Source organism: Condylostylus longicornis, unplaced genomic scaffold (genome assembly GCF_029603195.1).
Source record: "Condylostylus longicornis isolate FDR11 unplaced genomic scaffold, ASM2960319v2 ptg000040l, whole genome shotgun sequence".
Taxonomy (NCBI): domain Eukaryota; kingdom Metazoa; phylum Arthropoda; class Insecta; order Diptera; family Dolichopodidae; genus Condylostylus; species Condylostylus longicornis.
Window position 1 is genome coordinate 16,592,724 of NW_026578009.1, and position 23,537 is coordinate 16,616,260.

The 23,537-nt window shown below is 26.7% G+C and overlaps 1 protein-coding gene across 1 annotated transcript in view; it reads right to left on the reverse strand.

Annotated features, from left to right (window-relative positions):
- The window catches only part of LOC129609550 (uncharacterized), a 168,630-nt gene that overhangs the window by 43,810 nt on the left and 101,283 nt on the right, over positions 1–23,537 (reverse strand). The window contains exon 5 of the mRNA XM_055521527.1: positions 15,695–15,784. Within this exon, the coding sequence (XP_055377502.1) occupies positions 15,695–15,784 (90 nt within the window). The remainder of the gene's footprint in view (positions 1–15,694; positions 15,785–23,537) is intronic.

A 23,537-nucleotide genomic window follows, 5' to 3' on the forward strand; every position in this document is an offset into this window, starting at 1 on the left:
AAGACATTGTTTCCGTTAACATTCGAATTGCAAATCAAAAAAATAACTCAGTTAAATTTTTGCAAATAATGAGCCTCGAGGCTAGTTTTATAACTTGATTACAAAATAGCTGAGTTGATTTTTCAGCGTCAGAGTAATACATACTATGTGTGTTAAAAATAAAACGGCTTGTTTCGGGAAGTTCATTATTTTTCGTAAAATGACTGATCTAAACTATAATACGGTCTTGTGAAAACATAATATAGAAAATTATTTTCACATATTTCTCAGTATAGCACCGTCAAAAGATACATAATGTACTTACATTAAATAAGCAAACAAAATGCAAGCAATTTATATGGCGGTCTCTTTTTGCAAGGCTCGCTACACCCAAAGGTTGTAGAAATACAAAATTTGAGAAATACTGATATAAATATTTAGCAAGTTTTCGATATTACACTAATTGTTATTATTGAATAAACAAATTATAAAAAATAAAACTCATAAGGCAAATAAACGAGCAGAAACAAATTAAATGAATATTTTATATTCAATGGCACCATAAATTAATTGCATTTAGTTTTTTAAATACTTAAACATTTTCAACTCTGTTAAATAATAATCTAAAAATATTAATAAAAAAGCAACAACCACAGTAATAATATAAAAGTTATATTGTTATAGTCTATTGTCTTTTGAAAATAACTATCTTTGCTGTTGCTCTTATTTAAGTTTTATTGCAATTTTCAAGTAAAAAACAATTTTGTTGCTTCTTTTTTAACAATATAGCAAAGAACACTATAATAATATTAACGATAGAATACAATAGAAACTTTGCAGTTTTTTTAATATATGTACGATATAAAACTGTAGATAAATATAAAAATATCTAGAAAATTTTGAAGAAATAAAAAATAGAAAATGTGAGATTAAAATGAGTTGAATGTATGAACTGTTCGATACCTGCATGAATTGATCATTTGATGTGAGTTTTATAAAAGCTATGAAAAGGTTCTTTGCGACTCTGTTCAAAATTTCATGAAACAAACGGTTGTGCAAAGAAGTGATCAAACTATTTTATACATCACCTGCTACGCTAATCAGGTTCAAGTTAATTATAGATTTTAAGCTATTTTTTTTCGAATTAAACGAACGGAGTGGTGCTTTCGAAATACTCAGTCAACACATTATTTATACCCGTACGAATTTATGTTCGAAGAGCATACTAAATTTGCCTAACCGTTTGTAACGCTAAGTAATAATGGTCTGATATAGTCGAATCCTGAACCGATTTAGCTTTGTCTGTCCCAACGATAACTCAGAAACTAACCCAGCTAAATTTACCACATTTTTCCAAATGACTTATTATAGTAAATGCCAGAACTCTATTTAAATTAGATATGATCTGGGTTCAGGTAGCTGAACTTACAACTTCAAAATTTATTTGGCTATATCTCAGAAACTATAAAAGCTATGATATAGAAATTTCACACATTTAGTAGGACCAATGTATTTGATAAAAGTCGTTGAAGTTTCTTGGCTGCCATACAACTTCAATAGTAGTTTGGCTTCATAGTTTGAAAACAAAATACGGAAATTTTGCATACATTAACATGGTTACACGACAACTTAAAGTCATAGTCAGCTATGTCATATTTATTCGTACATAGGATAACCAATTCATACGGGTATCACAGAGTTGACACGGTAAACTCTATTTTTCTCGATTTGTTCTTTATTTTGTTAGTCATATACTCTTCATACATACATACATGTTTAGCCTATCGTACACAATTGTAGATAATAAACAATATATCACAATTTCTGTTGTGATTCACAAAGTATACTTATGTGAAATACGTACACATACATACATACATACATTTACTTGTGCATGTATGTATTTGCATCAAAATTAATGGATAGAGTTATGTCTAATTCTATGTTATAGCAATACAACCCATTAAGAAATTTTATCTAGTATTTTTTGTTTAAATTTGGTTAATAGTGAAATACCTCTATTTTCCAAGTACTCTATAGAAACATCACTTTAACAGAGGTAAGTTTGATCATACATCAAATAATTTTTTACGCTTTCAGCTTTTTGCAAAGAAGAACAAAAACTTCTTTAATAAATCTTAATAAAATTATGTATAAAACTATTGCACACATTTAGGATGAACAAAAGCAAAATTGAAAGTAGCATTAACATAAAGGTTAAATTTGACGGTTTAGGAAGTGACTTTTTTTTTGATGGCATGGAATCTACCGTTAGATTTCTGCATTTTTTAAAATTTGTAAAATCTTGCAGTTTCGGAAATATAAGGTGCCAAAATTCAAATTTTACAAATTGTAAGAGGCGATAACTAGAGGGGTGTTGATATAGAAAAAAATTTACTTCTAGCAAAATGAACTGTTTATTAGTATCTAAAATCTGCCAATTTCAGATTTCTACAGCTTGTTGTCTAAACGGTTAATTTTGACGACCATTTGGTTCTTTTAAAGGTCAACAAAGCTGTGCTGCGGTAGAAAAAACTACTACATTTCCTCGTTTGCAAAATTTAAAAAATGGTTTCGCTACAATAAATTGTCAAACAATGGCACTTTTAGGACTTTGAAATAGGTAAAAGTTTTCTTCTAAGGAAATAAGTTTCTAGTAACGTAAGATTATAGTAGGCGGGCTAGTCGTTCTATATTACGTACATAATTGTGTTTGCTTTATTTAATGTCCTTTAATTTAAATTTTTCATTTTAAATAACTATTTCATTCAGCCTCCAGGAAAGGACTGTTTTGTAAAACATCCCTGACATTCAAAATGCGTATAATGTAGCAAAAGCAAACTACATAGTGAGAAAGTCGAGACTACAATGCAGTTGTTTTTAAAGTTTTAATGTGTTACTACATGTACACGCATGTTTGCAGCAGTGACAGTAGTAGTATTCAGAACAATAATAATTGAAGTTTAGGAGTAGAACTTGTATTTATATATATGCAAGTTTAAGTTTAATTTTAGGTCTAAGTCTAAGTATTTATAATTTACAAAATTTTACTTCTTAGTAAGAAGTCGATTTCGTAAAGGGTCTTATTTTTGCTTTTACAGAAAGTTGTTAGAGTTTATAAGAAAATGTATCCATTCGTAGGAGCAAAATTAAAGATTTGCTAAGTTTGAAAGTTACCAGCTTGGAGTGGTGGGATTTTCTCTGTTTTAAGCAAAGATAGTTTGTATTAGTTAAAATAAAAAAATTTTCGATATTTATATTATTGTTAATATTGAAAATTGTTTGTTTAATTTTATAAAGTTTAGTGAACAGTCATATGCCCAGTTGTGTAGAAGATGTTTGAATTGGTGGGTAGAGGATGTTTCAGTTTAATTATGCTTAAAATAAATAATTTTATTTGGTGAATAATTTTTTTTACTGTGTTTTATTTCTCGATTGTACAATACAAAAATTACGTTGAGGTGACCAATGAATAAAAATTGTCGTGATTTTTAAACATTTGTTAATCCTCATATTTATTTATTTTCACATTCTTATTGTATTGATAAATAATTGATTATTGATATGTAAATGGGTGTCTACAATCATTAAACATTTAGAAAAATATTGCAGCTTATTCTTGATTGCAATGTTTTACTTAATTAAAATTAGGTAATTGTATTAACCCTTACGTGTCGTAAATATTTTTATGGTGTTTATCTACTACATTGTAATCATTGAAAGTTGTATTCTTTGTGCACAAAACAAAAATCCTAATTCTTCACTCTAACGTATAACCACGTATAACATGTCTATATAATAACAACCTATCTCTTTTGTATAATAAACGAAAAAATAAATTGCTAATATCTTACGTTTCTTTTTATTAATTATTTCAATTATATAATTTGCAAGATATAAAATTAAACAAACGAGCAATCATTTCTATTTTTTTAGTTTCAAATTACAACAATAGAACTGAAAAAAAAATAACAGCCATAGTTAAATAAAATATTTAACAATTTTACATTCAACATTTTGCAGCTTTTAAAAGTATTTTTGTTTATTGATATCCTAAATCGCTATCATTCATCGCGTTAAATCAATAGGTAAATCAATAGGTTAGCTTTGCATAACGCTCGTTACACAAAATTCATACTATGTACATATTTATAAAATATAAACGAGTGTGTGACAGGCTTTACCTTGCATACATGCATGTACTGTGTATATACTGTGTGTATATGTGTATTGTGCATATTGCACTAATCGCGTAATCCTGTACTCATTGTTTCCTCAGTACTGAATAAATACCGACCGCACTATATACATTAATGGAAGTATTGTGGTCGCACCAAACTTCATATGTGATTTTGAAGAGGAAATGTATTTCTCCATGCTAGAGTCGCATAAACTAATTTTATAAATTTGTTTCCAGATTTTCTGTTTCGACCAAACCATTTGCCAGAAATTTATATGCTTTGATGTTTTTATCTACACGTAACATAAGACCCAACGGTTTTCAATGAAGCTCAATTCATCTTTGATTATTACAGCGATTAAAATAAATCTATTTATATAATGGCTAAATTAATATATTATATAAAGGACATTACCATGAGGGGCCATATCTAAGGAAATAATTGGCGAAATTTCGTATAATTTAATATTTAACAACAGTATGGCACCAAAAAATGAAACACACAAAATTTGGTATACCCAGAAACTTTTAACGAAAATCAGACTCCACATAGATAAATTATATGCAGAACCAACTGAATTTACATTATTGTTGAGATACCTAAATACTTAAATACATTAGGAAGAGTATTAATAAGTTTCTTAAAATTTGAAATAAGTGTGAAAAAACACATGCTTTTAATCTTATATAAATATTGCTTAACCAATAAGGTCTTCAGGAATTTGTCGATATTATCCAAAAAATGAATAATGCGATCGTTTAGGTGCTGATTACATTTGATTTTGTTAAAAGAAAGATGAAATTGGTTCAAGAAATTTATTTTTATACATATGTAGGTATATTGTTGTTTGAAAATCTTCTATTAAATTTATTGGCAGTTTTTAAAATAATTTTCATAAATTTAATGAAGGAATACTAAGTATTATCAAATAAGTAAAATAAAATTAGATATAAAAAATAAAAAAAAATAAATAAACCTTTTTATTTTTCGACTCGAAGATTGCACGAAATGGCCAAAACACATTCTGTTTTCGAGCAAATTGATAAAATGTTGTCTACCTTCCAGGAGTCGTATTACAATTCTAGCAATGCTTTAATAAGGGAATTGGTAGAATACTAATTCCCTTGCAGCTGCTGTACAACTCACAGAGATCATTTTCAATATTTCAAAAACTAATGATATAAAAGGTTGACAGGTTTTAGGAGTTCTCATACAACCTGAGAAGCTACGAGTAATTTTAAATATTCGGAAAAAAGATACAGTTAGATTCGTGATATTTGGCAGTGTCCAATTATAGGTCGGACATATCCGTAAAGTTTTTGTGAAATAATCTGAAAGGTTCAAGTAACCGCCATACAACCGTAAAAGTTAATTCTAAATATATTAAAAACAAGTCTTTATACTTATATTGCCAAGGTTCATGGTATAATTCAGTCGATTTAGACCAACTTGAACATTTTGACTTGTTTTTCTATAATTGATGACGTCTAAAAGAATCCGATTCAACTTTATCAATAATAATAAATTCGTGACTATAATAAACTTTGCACTTTAATTTGAAAGGTTTTTTTTTAATAATCGAGGTAATTTGTAGGATTACGGCAACCTTTTTATTTTTAGCACTCTTCCAAGAAAATTTTGAAAAAAAGTGCTTATTAGTTTCATTCTGTCTGTTCCGTCAATTCATTCGTTTATAAAACTTCTACATCCATTAAGATTAAAATTTTAATTGTAAATAGATCTTTCCTAAAAATTTGTTTCAAGAGAAGAAAAATTCCATACTCCTTTAAAAGTATAGCTCCCGAAGTTCTTAAAAATTCCATTTTTTGACCATTTATTATAATGAAATCACAAACATTTTTTCTAACAACTTTGAGCTTTAAGAAAAACAAAACTGCCGTTATTATCAGTGCTGTAGTCGTAAAATTAGCATAGGGTATACGCTTGAGAATATAAATTTTTGGTAAAAATAAACAATGTTATTTTTAATTATATTATTATTTGAAAAAAAGACGTAAAATATTACATACAACTTTTACAAACACCACAAACTCCAACTTTTCATCAACAATTAAAAACAATTTAAATAAGCTTTTAAGCCAGTATCAATAAACTTACTTAAAGAAGTTTTCAAAATTATATTTTTTTGAAAATCAATGTTATTTTGTCAACAGCTTTTGCTAACTTCAAATAAACTAAAGAATATGCAAAATTAACGTCCACAATAACGTAGTTTAGCATGGTTACCATAGCAACTTTAGTTAAAGAAGAGTATTTGATAAAATTCAAATATATTTTCAATTGTATAGAATTAGAAGAAAATCGTTTTAAATCGAAAACCAAATTGTTTATGTATTAGTTTATATCACTGCTGGATAAATACAGCATTGGTAATAAGAGAACATCTATCTTGAAGAAGTCGTTTTTACTTTTTTTTGTAAATAATTTTAACATCAGAAAATATAACTTTATTTTTATTTAAACTTTAATTTTTTAACATATTTTCTATTAAGCAAACATAATAACTTTTAAATATTAGGAAAGTTTAAAGTTTTAATTTCATTGTGGTTTTAAACAAAATTACCACTTTCAAAAATTAAAGGTTCGGTTATATTCGTTTTCCGTTTTTCGTTAAAGGAGGCTTGTTTGATTATTAATTTGAATATATGTAGTTGATATATTTTTCCCAAGAAATTTTTACTAAATTAATGAAATATTTTGTGTGAATTGTTAATTTGAAAATTTTTTGCAATTTTTCAGTACAATTTTTATTATCATTTTTTTTTTACTATTACAAAGAAAGAAAATAATAAATTTTTAATAAGAAATTTGAACAACATCATAGGGTATACGCTATTTTTAAATAAAACCACTAGGTATGCGCTGTCTAATTTTTAAAAGCATAGGGTATACGGCGTATACCCCCGTATACCCTCCACTACAGCACTGGTTATTATACGAGTACGTTATCTTAAATCAGTTTTTTTAAATTTTTGATATACTTTTTATTCTAGATGACAACGGTAGAAGTCACAAGTTTTACAAGCATTTACATACTAATAAATAGTTTTGCCCACAGAACATACCTTCCTCTAATTATCGAAATTTATAAGTTTAGAATTTTCGGCCCTTATATTTCTGAAACTTCAAGAATTTTCAAATTTGTATAAATTCAATGAATTGAATTTTGTATAATGAAATTTCATTAAAAAATATATATATTTATCTCAACTTTTTTCTTCAATCAACTTTTCTTATCCTAACTCTTTTCTTCAATCAACAGCTTTAAGATATTTGGGTGTTCACATTTTATTCTTAGAAGAGACTTGTACGAGTCGGGTACCATTAACATTGGTCGGGCACAAGCAGCGAAGGGTGATCGAGTTCTAATGCTGTTAAGAACGGCTTCTGGGCTAGTCTTCTTCCGGTCATCAACTCGGAATTCCTTGAAATCGTAGTTTGTAGAATTGGGTTTGAAACTAAATACTATTGATGAGATTATTGTCTGTGGGTGCTTTAATATTTCAAGGTTAGGTTGTAGTGGTCACGATTGGTGGTGCTGTGGTGTTCGGAATTTTTGTGGTAGATTCACTCATTTTAAATGGCCTTTGGCAGATTTTTTCTGTCCGCAATCATCAATCCAAACTACTGGACTTATTTTTTAACTCTGACTGGTGTAATATTTTTTCCATTTGAATAACCACATATTGATGGGGATAAATCCTAATGTTTTGACTTTAGGAGAGCTAATTTTCTTTTATTGAACGATTTCTTTTCGACCTGTCATTTTCCTTCAGTATATACAATTACTGATATTGAATTTATGAGGAATAGGTTAAACGAAATAATTTTTTTTTGCCTTCAACTTTTTATTCCCATAACTCGCAACAAAGGTATTAATGGTTTACCCGGTCTAGTTATGGTTTACCCGGAAATCAAGTACTTTATGCAACAAAAAGAATAAACTGTGGCGTAAATACGTGGCTCCCCGGGATTCTGTGAACTATTCCGCTTATTATCCTAGGATAAGAACTTCGGTATTGTTGAGAAATATTTGAATAGTCTTGGCTCACGATTGCTTAGAGGGCCGGATGGCATCTTTGAGATAATTTTGAGGAATGTTTCCGCATTACAGGCTGCTCCCCTGACTTTTAATTTTAATAAATCATATTCATTTTTAATTCATCATATTTTTCCATTGGTTTGAAAGGGACCGTTTGAAAGGGACCAAAGTTTTCGAATTTATTGACGATCATTACACGTAATTTATTGTAAAGCATTAACACGATTTACTGAAAAAGACATCAAAAATAAACTTAAGTAAATGCATTGTGAAAAGTTAACCGAAGGCGACCTTTATTATAGATATATATTCTTTTAATGGTGACAGTTTGAAAATAGTTTTTGCAAGTAGAGACCTGGTAGTTTAGTTGTGGTTTCATCAAGCGATGGTGAAAGGGGTTTTATGATCCTCACACATTAAAATCTCATTACTCTTGCCTTTTTAAACCACATCTTGAATGCGCATCGCGGGTTTGGTCCTCAATATACGACGTTCACAGGAACAAAATTGGTGATATTCAAAAAAATACGGATAAAAAATTTGAGGATATTTTCGCCTTCCTTACGAAGATCATAAATCTAGAGTAAAGCTCATTGATATGCCCACCTTGGCTAAAAGACGATAAATCGCGGATGTTACGTTTATTTTTCATATTTTGAAATCGGAGCTCATATCGCCCGATAATCTGAGCAAAATTATTATTAACACAAATGTGAGATCTCGCTTGTCGAATCATTTTGTAGTACCCTTTTTGTAGCACTGATTACGTTATGCACGAGTCAGTAAATAGAATGCGCGTTGGAAATAAATATAAAGACAATTTAGATGTTACAATAACGAAGAACACTAGTTTCCGTTTTTTTTTATTTACTTTACAATGTGTACGATAGATCTTTAATGTTATTTTTTTTATTTTAGCGTTATTTAATTTTATTCCCAATTATAATTTGCTAGTAGTAGTGAATTATTTATATTCAATCTGAATAATTAGAAAAAGAAAAAAAATTGTATATATATATTATGTACGTATGAATAAAATATGTATAATTGTACTTGTATGTATATATATGAAATATATAATATATGCTTGTGATATGTGTGAAAGAAGTTTGCAAGTTTGAAGATAGAATTGAAAGTTTTCACTGTAAAAACAGAAAAAAAAATTTTAATTTAATGTATTGCATATTTTGTGAAATGTTTGAGTTTAACATGAAATAAATATAAATAACTCAGGTCCATAACGTTTGTTGAATTCACCACTGTGTTAACGCCTGATTATATTTTTTTGTTGGATCATCCTAAGCGTAAGCAATGAGTTAAAATATTTTGGTATTCGTATGAATTTTCATTCAATTTGAATAATATAATATGTAGAATGTTTCTAAAAATACTATTTTCACTTGTTGAAGGGAAAACTGCTACTTTACGAACCTTTGGTTTGACCGAATTTTTAAATTCTTTTTAATACTAAAACTAAATTATTTCACTTTTAATACTTTACCATGACAAAAAATTATAAACGTTATCGAGAATCTAAAACAAATACCACGAACATGTTCGATTATCTTATAATATAAACAAATGATAGATAGAACAAATCAAAAAATGTGTACATTGCGACAACTAAATTTATAACATGTAATTGGATTTAAACTTTGCAATATAATTGGCTGTGGAAAGCCCAAATTAATGGAGGATAGATTTACTTGGGCTCATAAACAATCAAATTTATTATTACTTAATTCTCCTTTTGAGGAAAATTTTAAAATCAATTTGACTATGAGACATAAAATAATGAGAATGAATAAATAGAATATGAAACACTATAAAATGTGCAAAGTGGAAATCACTTAAAATCGAGATCCCATTTACAAATTCTTGATTGATAATAAAAAAAAATTATATTTAATGATGGAAATCTCCGAAAATTGACAGATAAACACTAGTTGCGACATTTTGCTCAAGGGAAATATATTAGAAGATAATATTATAATTACATTCAGATCTCCTTAGTCTAAGTGGCGGTTATATTGTTTTTTCAAATTATTTAATTAAACCAAAATTATTCTAAGACAGCAAAAAAAGATTATTAAAAAAAAAAAACAAAAGCAAAAATTTCTTGGCATGACTCATAACAATGAGATTCCCATACAATAAAGAATTAACACTCCAATAACTATTTTCCATTAGACACAAGATATCATCAATTAAATACCATCATCCATTACCGAAAATATTTAGTTTTCCACTATATAAATGATAGTAACAGTTGAGCACTGCAACAGTAATTTGGAAAAGTAAAGCCGCTTAAATAAAAAAGTATAGAAAAATAAAAAAAAACTACAAAAAACGTCGGTGATGGTGGTGGGCATTACCCAACTTAACAAGTTTATATTTTAATTTCGATTTATTACAGTTTTTCATATTATCGTCATTGTTAATCTTTTTTTATGTTGCTGATGACCAGATGTACAGTAGTGTCAGCGCCAGCTATCCATCAATATTAGTAATAAAATTTTCTTAAATTTTCGTTTTTGTTTTTTTTAGTGATTAAATGTACTGGAGATGAACTTTAAAGGAAAAAAAGTGAAATGCCATAGCAGAGAATGGCGATTGTCGGCGTAATATGTGTCGGTATTTATACTGAATATATAGAAGCTCTGTATATTTCCTATGCATGTCGGTTACTTAAGTAAAGATAATAAATTTTTTTATAATTTCTTCAGGTAATTTGTATTTTAGAGCTTAAATTATGTGAGGGCGCACATTTTTTTTAAAGTTTACCTAATATTTATGAAAAATATTACACAGAGAAAAAAAATTTCGATCAAGTATTGTGAAAACTTTATTTAAAATTGATTATTTTCATTTATACCGGTTAGGTTTAAAGTAATGTTACGTATTGGTTAAGTTTTAAATTATTTTACTATTTCGTTTGCATGCCAGAATAATGCATATCCATATTTGAATTCGATTGAACAAAAGTTTTTGAACATATTTTAGAAATCCACAATGTTATACTTTTAGATTTTCATGTTTCAAAGTCGAATATTATTATATAAACCGGAATTTATGTTGGAATTACAGCCCTCTTACCTTAAAAGTTGTTGCTCAGAAAAACCAATATTGAAACTGCCAATAATACTAATATCACTAAGATATAGAGAAAAAATTATACTAAGAAGAGAAAAATAAGTTGAATGAATTTTGAGGTTTTAATGAAAAGGAGAATTTTCAATATTTATTAAAAGTTCACAACGTTTCTTAGAAGTTTCCGTGATCTTTATTTTAGAAATATAAATGAGTCATGTTAGATAGATTTTTTTAAAAAATAACAATTATTTTTTTATATCTTTATGTACGAATATTTTTTGGAGGGTATGATAATTTTAACATTTCGCTTTTAACCCTAAGAAATAAAGTACTTCTCTAAATATTTATTGGTTTCGTAATTATAGGCCAGATTTTACAGTAATTCCAAAACGCATTTTGCTGGATCGAACAAATTTTTGTTCGAAACTTTTATCAGATTTAATGAACTGTCCTATTTAAGAATTCAGCAATAGGTTTGTTCTTATATTAAGTACAATGAAACTCATAAAGTAATTATGTCGCAGAACGAATTTAATTACAATGTTCAAATTTTGGTATAAAAGAAGTTAAAAGCAGAGCCGTTATTTCAATTAGAATTTTCAAATGATTCGTGCAATATCTACGCATTAACACAGTCCTCTTCATCTATTCTTATTCTATTTTTCCTTGTATACAATAGTTGTTAGTGTGTACCTTATGAACATTAAAGAAAGTGATGTGTGAGGGTGATTTTCGAAAAAAATTATGATATCCATAGTTGTTCACTTGTCGTTGTTAGAAATTTTTTTTCTTTGGATTTTCTAAAAATTCAACTGCAATGTCTTATTTGGAGGAACTTGAATATTTAATTTTTTTTTTATTTCAGTATGTATTATAAGTCATGTACACTGAAAAAGATAAAATAATATGAGAACTATCAATCATTTTTATATTTGATCATTTAAAGAAGATATTGCGTAAATAATTTTATGAGGTGAGATTAAGATGATTTTTAATAAAAGGGAAGATTAACCGAACCTAGATTCAAAAAGAAAATGGAAGAAAATTAAAAAAAAATTTCTATTAAAACTTTTCAACTTTTGTGGCATATAAAACTGGGTTGCTGGAATTTTTTTCCAAAAAAAAAAATTATTAAATTTGTATCTGATGGCGATCTACAACAAAGTATGGGAGCTTTAAAAAAGTATTGTAATTTTAATATCCATATATGAAATTAAAGAATTCACCGTCGTAATTATAACAGTTATGTGGAACTATCAAACAGTCGAATATTTGGAAAAGTTTGAATTTTTATCAAGAATAATGCTAATATCTATTTGATTTTGTTTTATTAAAGTTGGTATAGTAGTGTGATATAGTAGTTTATAATTTGTTTGTTAATTACAAATGTAACATGAGATGATAATAACAAACATCAGAGGCGTTTTTTTTCCTTTTTGAGTCTTTTTTAGATTAATTTCTTTTTCTTTATTTTAGTTAATTTAGAAAGTAATTTAAAACTATTTTTTTATATTTCGCCCTCCCTTTTCATAATTTAATTTGCTACAAGATTTTCTATTCATATTTTTTTACAATTCAATTTTAAAAAAAAAATTAATAAATATATTTAAGGCAACGAAACGAAGACACGATAGTGTTATGCCTTTTCAAATCTAAGTTTTAAATTTAATTTTGCATTAGTTCTGATTCTCTATTTATTACGAAAAAAGTTCATTTGCCTTATCTTGCTATGTGCTTAGCCTAACATCGGTATTCTAGATGAAAATCAGGAAAAAATTCCATTTCTACATACTTTTATTTCTTTTCTACATTCTAATTTTAAAACAATGATTTAATAATGAAAAGATTCTAGATTAAAACTCTAGATTAATTGTTAGTGTGATAGGTTTTGTATTGTCAAACTATGCATGTGGTTGCATGTGGCAAATAAAGAAATTTTTTTTATAACTCAAATCATTTTTAGCTGCTAAGTTTACGACAATTTGAAATCTGTAACTAACATGAAGTATTTGTGAAGATGTCCTTTTGCATTACTTCGAAAGATTAGAAAATTTTAATAATTAATCATTGCAAAAATTATATGATTAGCTTCAATATAGCGTCAGAGTTTGCAGAATATTATGATTGCAGTTTAAACTATTTTGTCTATCTAAACCATTTTACAGTCAAATTAAGCAAATTCGACTTTGCAAAACCTAATTCAATAAAAAATATTTTTTATTAAATAATTTTAATTGTAATTTTATATAATGTCAAACTATGGAGATTTGATATTTTAAATAAGTCTAATGCTTCCTTAAAACGAATAAAATTTTCGTTTTCAATAATCGAAGAAAATTTTTAATACTACCAAAAGCCGCACAAATTTTTTCTAATTTTATTATTGTTTCAATAATAAACTCGCACCCTAAAGAGGTTTTCAAGCATTTACAAACTTTCTTTGATTTATGTTTTATACTCATTTCATATACATACATATATTATAACTATAAATATACAGATGTATTATATTTTAAGAAAAAAACAACTTTTATTAAAGAATCAATTTCAAACTTCTATTAGCAAAATGCTAGAATTAATTTGTAAAAACTAAATTGGTACAAGCAAAAAGATTTGAACCTATAAAAATTTTCATCTTCTTTCTATGCAAATTAACTGTTGTTGTCGCTGTCTTCACAGTCATAGTCGTTCCATAGTCTTCTTATTATTTTCCATATCTTTTTACCTTCTTTTGCTTTTTACTAATTTTTTCGCGTACTTTTATGAAATTCTATAATGAACGTGTTTCATTAAAATCGCAAACTCTGTCGAAACATACATAAAATATTTAGGACCATAAAATTAGGTATACTTATGTGTATAAAATAAAGCTTAGGTGTTTGCGTTTTCAACATTGGAAACGTAAAAGTATGTATGCACATACATATACATATAAGTATATGTACGTATATAACACTATTTTTATACATTTCAATTCAATTCTTGAAATAATTGAGATTAAGCTATAATACCCACATAGAAATTTATGTATTATTATATCTACATACAGACATATATATATATGTACATATAAGCGAATATATAGAAAATTTAGCAATTTAAAGACCTTCTGGGCGAAAGCAATATTCGAAATGTGAAAACTATAATGAAAATAATGTACAAAAAGAAAAATTGAAATGAAAATTGTGGGAAAGTCGATTATGTAGAAAAAGAATAAAAATACATCTTTAAATTTGAATGAAAATAAAGAATTGGAATATTAAGAAAATTACAATGAAAGAATGAAAACCATTTTTGATGAATGATCCTCAAGCAATAATACAATAAAATGAAAATATATGAATTAAAATAGCGAAAAGATATTCGTATTCATTCATAGATTGACTCAATTTATTGCGCGAATATAATTGATATGAAACAATGATGCCCTATTCCTGGATATGCCCAATATATACAAGCATTTATATACATATTATTGAATACTCGGATTGTGTTAAAAATTTCACCATTATTTTCCACATAAAAGTGATTCTATTATAATCTCGTAGAACTTAAATTCAATAATTTTAAAAATTGGATTTCAATTTCAATTGAAAAACCTTACTGATATATGTACAGTGTCAATTAGTTTTATAATTAACTATTAAAGTTACATTATCACTCGCAGTGCAAGAACATGTTACCAAGACCTAAAACTCTATAGCTTAAATTAAAAAAATAAATTCCTTTGTAGAAACAATTTTAATTGAAGATTCCGTTTTAGAAACTATTTTTTTTAAACAACACAACTGGTTCTCTCACAACTGGTACTCTCTGTTTCGTTCTAATATATACATATGCATAAAACTAATGAAAATGTCAATCATTAAACTATAGTTTTGATCTAATGTATTTTGCAGCACAGAATAAAATTAAAGACAATAGGAGTATGGTTAATAGTACAAAGGTAAACCGCAGTTGTAAACTAATTCTATTTTAAATATACATGTATAAAAAAAATCTAAAGGTCTTTAATTGTGACATTCTTAAAACTATTACTAGGATGGAAGACGACATAACCGAAAAATAATTAAAAATATAATTTTTCTTCATCTCTAAAGCTCTAGCTCCATTTATAAATATATAATTGTGTCATTTCTTAATTGTGTTCCATTAGTTCATATTGAAGCGCGTTCACATACATATATAACTGTGCGGTTGTATGTATGGAACGCACGTAAAGAATTTAAAATTTACCAATAATTTCAACTAAAAATAGCAAGGCTGCAGATCGAAAAATAATTCAAACAATCGTAACTGTTTAAATTATTAATTGGTCTATAAAATAATCGTAATTGTTAAAATTACTATTCTTATTAAAAGAATTTGCTTTACTTACCATAGAGTGTCCCAGATATTCAGCTGCATTATCGGATATATAAAGCAGTTTACCATTTTGGGTTAGCATCATTAAGAAACCGGATAATGCCTAAAAATAAAATAAAATTAACAGTTAACGAATATTGAGTATACGAATAATTAACTTTGAAAGAAAGAAATGGATCAATTAATTTTTGAACACTGAGAAAATGAATGATGTAAACCCGTTGTACTTTAGAAGAAAACTATCTGAGCCAGTAATGCTGCTAATTTGTCCCTATTAAAATTTTACATTATTAAAGTATTCATAACATTCAAATTGATAAAATGATTTTTCGAGTTGAGTCAATTTTTGTTTAAAATCTTAAAAATTTCCCATTCTTTCAAGCATCTGATATCTTTAAAAAAGTTTATTTAATCTCGTACTGAAAATCAATTTGAATATGTTCTTATGACATTTTATATTCTGTCCTTATTGCATACAAATAATTTTTGTCCCCATGGAATAGGTATTCATCACAATCATTACTTATCTTAAGTTGCCTTTTAATAAAGTTTCGTAAATATTTGAATGGGATTAAATATTATCGCTAAAAAAGTGACTAACTTGTTCGATCTATTTTTAGTGTACGATTGTTTTCGCGGATTTTTTTAAATTAGTCAACTTTTTAAAACCCTTCAAAATATTTAAAGTTTATAAAAAAATTCCCATGCCATATTAACTTTTTTTAATTTAACAACAATAATCACAACAAAAGATGAAAATACTGAGCGTTTTAGTCAACTTCAGTCAGATTTTTCCTTAAATACATTTTTAAAAATTTACACTCGAATGCATTTTCGTTAATATCCGAACTGAAAATCTTATTCTACAGTGTTTTTTTTTTCTCTTTTTTTCATTTGAATTAAAAAATTTTTGGTCAATATTTCGATTTGATTGCTATTTTATTATTTTTGCATTTGTTTTTTATTTTGTTAATCTCACTAAATGCACTGGCAAAAATCTCTGTGGGAGATATTTTGCCTTCGCAAAAATAAAAAATAAATGCTATTTTTTAAATATTAAAAACATAAATATTATATACACACAAATATATTATTTACGATTGACACTGAAACTACAAACTTAAAAAGTGTGTGAGTGAAGAAATCCTTCAAGGAATTTTAGTACAACAATTTAATCGTAGAATATTTTCATTTGGAATTTTTAAACATAAATTTACTTTTTACTTTTGTCACCCTAATATCACTTGGAGATATTTGTGAAATAAGAATAATGTGACTTTTAGTTTTCGAAAATTTGAAAGTGATACTTTGAATTTACTATTGTACAGTAACATAAAATGTAGTAAGGAATAAATGCGAAAATTTATGAAACAATTATTTTTTAACAATAATTACAGACTTTATATGAAATCAGTGGAATTGGAAAAAACACTTTTTCAAAATTAGACAATTTGACATTAAAGCCAAATCAATACCAAAATTTTGAAATTTTATTTCATAAAATATTGGGAGAAAAAAAATTAAAAATAAAAACTACCGTAAATATTTTTCTCTCTCCTATTGCTGACACTCGATTTTGTTTGATTTTGTTACATTTTTGGGATTTTTAATGCATTGCTCTAGATGTTCCATCTTGTAAAAACACAATTTTTAAAAACATTTGAAATTTCGAGTTAAATTTGAAATCAGTATAATCGTGATGTTAACCATAAATTTATATGCATCCATTTATATTATTAATATATGTATTCATTCGTATTTTTGTTTATATAACACTGAAATTTTCCGTTCAATGAAACTCAACACCAAACCAACTTAAAAACTGAATTATTTTAGATAAATCATACAAATCATACTCACAGACACATCTAAAGAAGTAAATAGTTTCATCAAAAATTCACAACTTTTGTTTCTTAATTCAGCTTTGATTTTTTATTGTTTTCAAAATAGTCAAATCCGTATTTAATTATTTTTTTCAAATGTTTGAACAATATAGAGATTATTCTTATAAAATAATAAAATTATTAATAAAACTAAAATATGTTTAAAAAAAAAACATTGTAATCAAAATTAGGATTGCTACTCTTATAATTTCTTTGACAATCTTTGTTATTAATAAAATAATTTTTTTTATTTTTTACTTTATTTACTCACTAAAGTAGGCAACTTATTCACTGTTGAAAAAATTTCAAATTTAAACTATTCTTTGAAGTTTATAGAAGTTTAATGCAGGAATTTTTCACTCCTTTAATCGATTTCATTCTGTACAGGAGTTTAGAATGATCTTTTTATCACCTGCATTTAAGTTCAAAGTCAAGCAATGGTATCAATATTTTTTATTAAGTTTTTCTTTTTCACTTTATTAGTGAATTTATTATAAGGATTATTAATTGCACAAACAAAAATTTCTGGCGTTTTAAGTTTCATAAAATTGGCATAAGTTTGTAATTATCGTAATACTTCAGTTTTCATATTGAACAGAGTTAGTAAATTCGTACAATACCAACAAAAAAAATGTGATGTGATCAGCACATAACCGATCGCGGTGTATATTAGCCTGTTTAGTCAGAGTGTTACAGAACATTGTGAAAATGCATTTTAAGGAAGTTAGGAAGCTTTTTGTAGATTTTCACTTTGTGCCATTCAAACGCCCTGGAAAGGTAACCAGTTATCGGCCAGCAAAAGGTTCAGTGCCAAAAGTCTGATATATCCAAAAATCCGTGCCATAGCCAAATAAAACTAACATATAAAATTTCATCCAAATCTGCTTAGCCGAACGTGAGATACACGCGTGCACACACAAACCGACAGATCGACACCGCTCTGAAAGTAGTTTATTTACTGTTCCCCAGTATGGAGAAGTGCGTTTCCGCCGAAAACTGGACATCCAAAATTTGGTTCCATCACATAACCAACCTCATTCTACATAATGCGGTCGATAATTTTTTAATGTGCTGACAGGTTGACAAATTGGTTTTCTTAAAAAAATATCTCAATATGAAACCTTAAGCCTAAAAATGTACAATAGTTTGTCTATGACTTAGAAATTCATTTTTTTAATTTGGAAAATATAAAATTTCTGGTTTTTTTTATTTTGGCTAGCAGCTTAATTCAATGATTTGTAAAGCAATTAGAAAACCTATATAAACATTATTAATCATTTATTTGTTCACATAATAGATTGTTGAATATATTATATAGCTCTTAATTCATATAAACAATATCGCAACCACTCTTATTTCATTTTATTTACATTTTCCCACAAATTCTATGTTCTCAACATAGAATTTTATTAACGTTTCTTTCCAAGCTGCAAGTGGTATATAGCATTAAATCTTACAATGATTGTCAAGCAGTAAAAATGTATAAAAAAATTGCATATACGTATAATTATAATTTTCATGAAATATGAGTGCAGTTGTATAAAATTAAAAAACAAAAACTACAATGTATGGTAAGGTTAAGGCTCATTGAAAAATTTAATTGAAAATTATGAACAAATTATTTAAAGCTTATTTCTACAACAACAATTGATTATGTTTTGGCAAGTCACCATTAATTTATTGGAGGAAAAATAAAAAAAATTAATGTAGAAATTTAAAAAAATTCCTATACTTAAAACAATTGATTACTTTCAGTTTTAAATTAATTGCATTTTTACTAGGACATTTGGTTGTTGTTTCGTACCAATCACACTTTGATTTATATGCATAAGTTCTCAGAAAGTGATCTACAATTGTACAAATTCACATATGTGTACAAGGTAATTGTTTGGTTTACACGCTAAACTATCAAATATTTAACTAGTCCATTGGACCGCTGAGTTCACTTTCAGTATTTTTATCCTATTTAAGCATCTCGAAACAGTGGTGTAGGATTATTTCGCGATCCTTAAATAAGGAAAAACAGCACAACGTATCAGAAGTGAACGAGACAGCAGTTATGTTCAATTGCCTACTACATTTTTGAAGGAGGAACGGGGTAAAGTTGTGGTTTAAACGCTTGGCAAATGTCTTATTTAAAATCGTATTTGGCATAAAATCCCAATTTATTCTCACAACATTCACATTCATATAGCGTCAAATATCACTGAAATTCAGTGATATGATCAAAATACTGTTGTATTATGTTTTGTTTGATATTTTGTAATGTAATTATTTACTTTAAATTCAAAGAAATTTTTAATTTTTTGATAACAAATTTATATATAAGTCCATTTCGGCTATGTCACGGATTGATCAACTTTTGGGATATTTTAGTGCCTTTGAAATAAATTTTCACGGTCCGATTTTGCATTATTGATCATGCTTAAAAAAAAATTGAAGAATATAACTTTTAGTTTTATACATAAGCTTTGTTTGACAGTGCTAGAAATAATTTAATGTGCTTTTACTTACGTGCCAAATTTAACAGGTTTACCACATTCAAGCAACTAATTAACCGAAATAATTTTAAATTTAATATTTGAGTTTAGCTTCCCATAGAAACTAGGTCGCAAACTTTTCAGGGAATTCAGACGGCATAAAGTGAACCACTGCTAAAAGTCAAACTTATATTTTTCTACGTATGTTTCTAAGTATTTTAGCTTGCTAGTGCCTCTAAAATTTGAAAGAAGTGTTGCAATTATATTTTCTAAATCATTGTGAAAATGTTTTCCCAAACTACATAATACATTTTGCGGATAATAAACTTCTTAATCGGCTAAGTTGCAACACCAAATTACGAAAATCAACAAAAACGAATCTTGAATTTATTCAAATTGTTTTTTTTATGTCATATAAAAGACTATACTGCAATTAGTATAGTTCAAACCAAATGTAGGTATAATTAGAAGTATATTAATAATATAAAAATAGTCAAGTTCAAGTAAATCTTTTAGTAATTTTATATAAAAAGATCAATAACTCTTAAAAGGATCTACCAATCACCTAACAGAATACTGTGTCTAAGTTTACTTTTTTCTTGGTCAAATAATTGTTAAAATAATTAACAATTGCCATTTAAGAAAAAAAGTAACAAAATAATTCTTTCAAAATTTCTTTTTAAACTTTCCCAACGCAAGAAGAAAGATTTTCCATGATTTTCTTTTTTTCCAGAAAAAAGCACTGTTTTATATTGTGCAAATTACCCCATAATGGAAATAGTAACATAATAGAAAAATGGTAGTGTGAAAAAATAAAACTGCAAGTTACCAAAATATTATGTTACAAAATATGAGAATTGAGATCATTATGGGATATAAAAAAAACACAAAATTTTTAGTTGCAAGTTTGTAATATTGATAACAGTATTTAAAAGCACTTAAAATCACTAGTAAACTTAAATTCATACACAATACACTAGTACAGCATTTTAAGTCGTCGTATAAGTTTTCAAAATAACTTAAAACTATATAGTGCAATAGTATAATAATGACGTTGGTTTGTACTATATTATTGTATAAATATAATAAAATGTCAGAATAATAATTTGAATAGAAAGCGCCTCAACTCAAAACTATTGTTGACTTTATATAGACTAAACGTGTTGTTATTTAATTTCAATATTCCACCGACGCCATATTGTTTTCACTACATGCACACGTATATGAGAATGTTTATGATATTTTTTCATTGAAAAGGTGAGACTTCTTTCTCGCCTATTTTAATTTTTTTTACTTTCATACAATATTAAACAGGATTAATCAAATAACAATGTAAATTTGTTATATATTGTTGTTATGTTTTGTTGTTGTTGTTTTTTTTTTTTTTTTTTTTTTGAAAACATTTTCTTGTTTTCATTATTTTTGATTTATGACAATTATTTTTCAGTGATTTAAGCGCAATTTGAAAGAATTATTCCTGTTTTCGTTTCTCTATTCCTATTATCACTAATATCATTAATATGAAATCACAAAAATGTAATAGATGATATGATTGAAAAAATTTAAAGGCTCAAATGTTCACATTAACTGTTATTTCTAAAGGGCGATTTATTTTTATTTACGTTAACTTTTTAACTTTTACATTTTGCATTCATAATTTCACTTCTTTTCTTACTGAGAAATAAGTTAAGTCAGTGGGATCCTGAATTCAAAATTACTCATGTTTCATAAGAATTTTTAAAGCTTGTGTTTACTAAAATGCATAGCGGACTTTCAAATTCTTATCCCAAATTATTTTACTGCACTCTAGAAATTATTTAGTAATTTTTTAAATATTAATCAAAAGATTATTGAACATATTGTAATTTGGAATTAATCGTCGTAAAAATAACAACTACAAAAAGTATTATTATACTACAAATGAATCGTAAGAGATCAAACTAAAATATGTATATTTTAAAAAATATACACATTTACAAAGCGTAAAATGTTTATTGTATATTGTCGTAAAATGCGTTTGTAAAATTTCGTAGTTCGAATTGGGAAATGTCAACATACAGTGAATGAAATCTCATTCATAATCGCACCAAATCAAAACCGAATTATCTTTTTTTTTAATAAAATAGAATGTCATTTTTCCAACAGATTACGCGTTCTTCCTCTTAGATTCTTGTACTTTTTCTCAAAATATCAACTGAACCTATATAACCTTCATAATAGAGTGAATCAACAATGATTAAATTTTAAATACATTTTCTAGAAAAAGCGAAAAAATTCTTCACTCTCGAATATTACATTAAAGAAATATATGGTAGTTCCTCACTTTGTTACTAAGCATGTAAAACACAGACACACGATCACGCCGTTCAAATTTTTAGTGAGTTTCCTCAACGTTAGTATAAAAACGGCTTGCGTAACATATTTCAATAGCTTATATACATACATAAATATTTTTGATTATTTTAAATATTTTAAATGTTATATATAGTGTTAGATTCCCGTGTACTATATTTTACTTATTTCAAAAACGCGAAGTGCGATGAAAACATATGGGAAACTTATCAACTAATCACTGTTTTATGTCAAACGTTATTTTATGAAACGTGAAAATTTTTGTAGAGCACTCATCATTCCGATATAAACTTTTTTTCCGATACTCAAATAAACCAAAGAAAACTTGATATAATTCTCTCTCTTTCTTGAAATCTACATAACAATGGAAAAGAATAAATCGACAATGATACAGTTAAATCATAGTTATTTGCTTTTTTGTTCTTTGTTCTTTTTTTTTGAATTCTTGTTGTGTTTTTATATATCGTGGGAATTTTAAATTGGTTTCAGATAAACCCTTTGGTGTATTACAGAAAAATAAAAGGAAATTACAGATTTCTATCTATTTTTTATGATTATTGATTTAATTTCTTGTTCTGTACTTCAACAAGTTAGAAAGATGTAGAATATTACGAGTATTCCAGAATTTAGGGTATTGAATTTAAGTTTTTATTTTTTCTGATTCTTTGATTCACTTCAAATGTTTGGTTGCTAATTTAAAAATTTTCGATAATGTTTATTAGAAAATTTTTGTTTTGTGATTTATTGCTTCAATAAAGAAATGGTAACAAAGGGTTTTGAAATCATTATAATAAGAATATGAAAAATATGTATATACAAAAAGTGTAATAAAAAAATATATTAGAATCTATTTGAAAAACGGTTTAGAATTGATTCCGTTCTATTCGTATACAAGTACAAATACTGTTAGCAAGAGTAATACCACATTTTCGTAAAATCAAAGTGTGCACAATTTGAATTCAGTTCATTGAACGAATGCTTCAATGAACATTGGCTGTCAACTATGTAGCTGAACAACTACTGCAGCGCTGACAAACTTTGTGAAAGTTGTGTACACTAGATTTGGTTTAGCTTGAATGGCAATAATAAAGAAGAAATGAAAGATTTCATATAATATTTTGTAGTAATTAAACAAATTAAT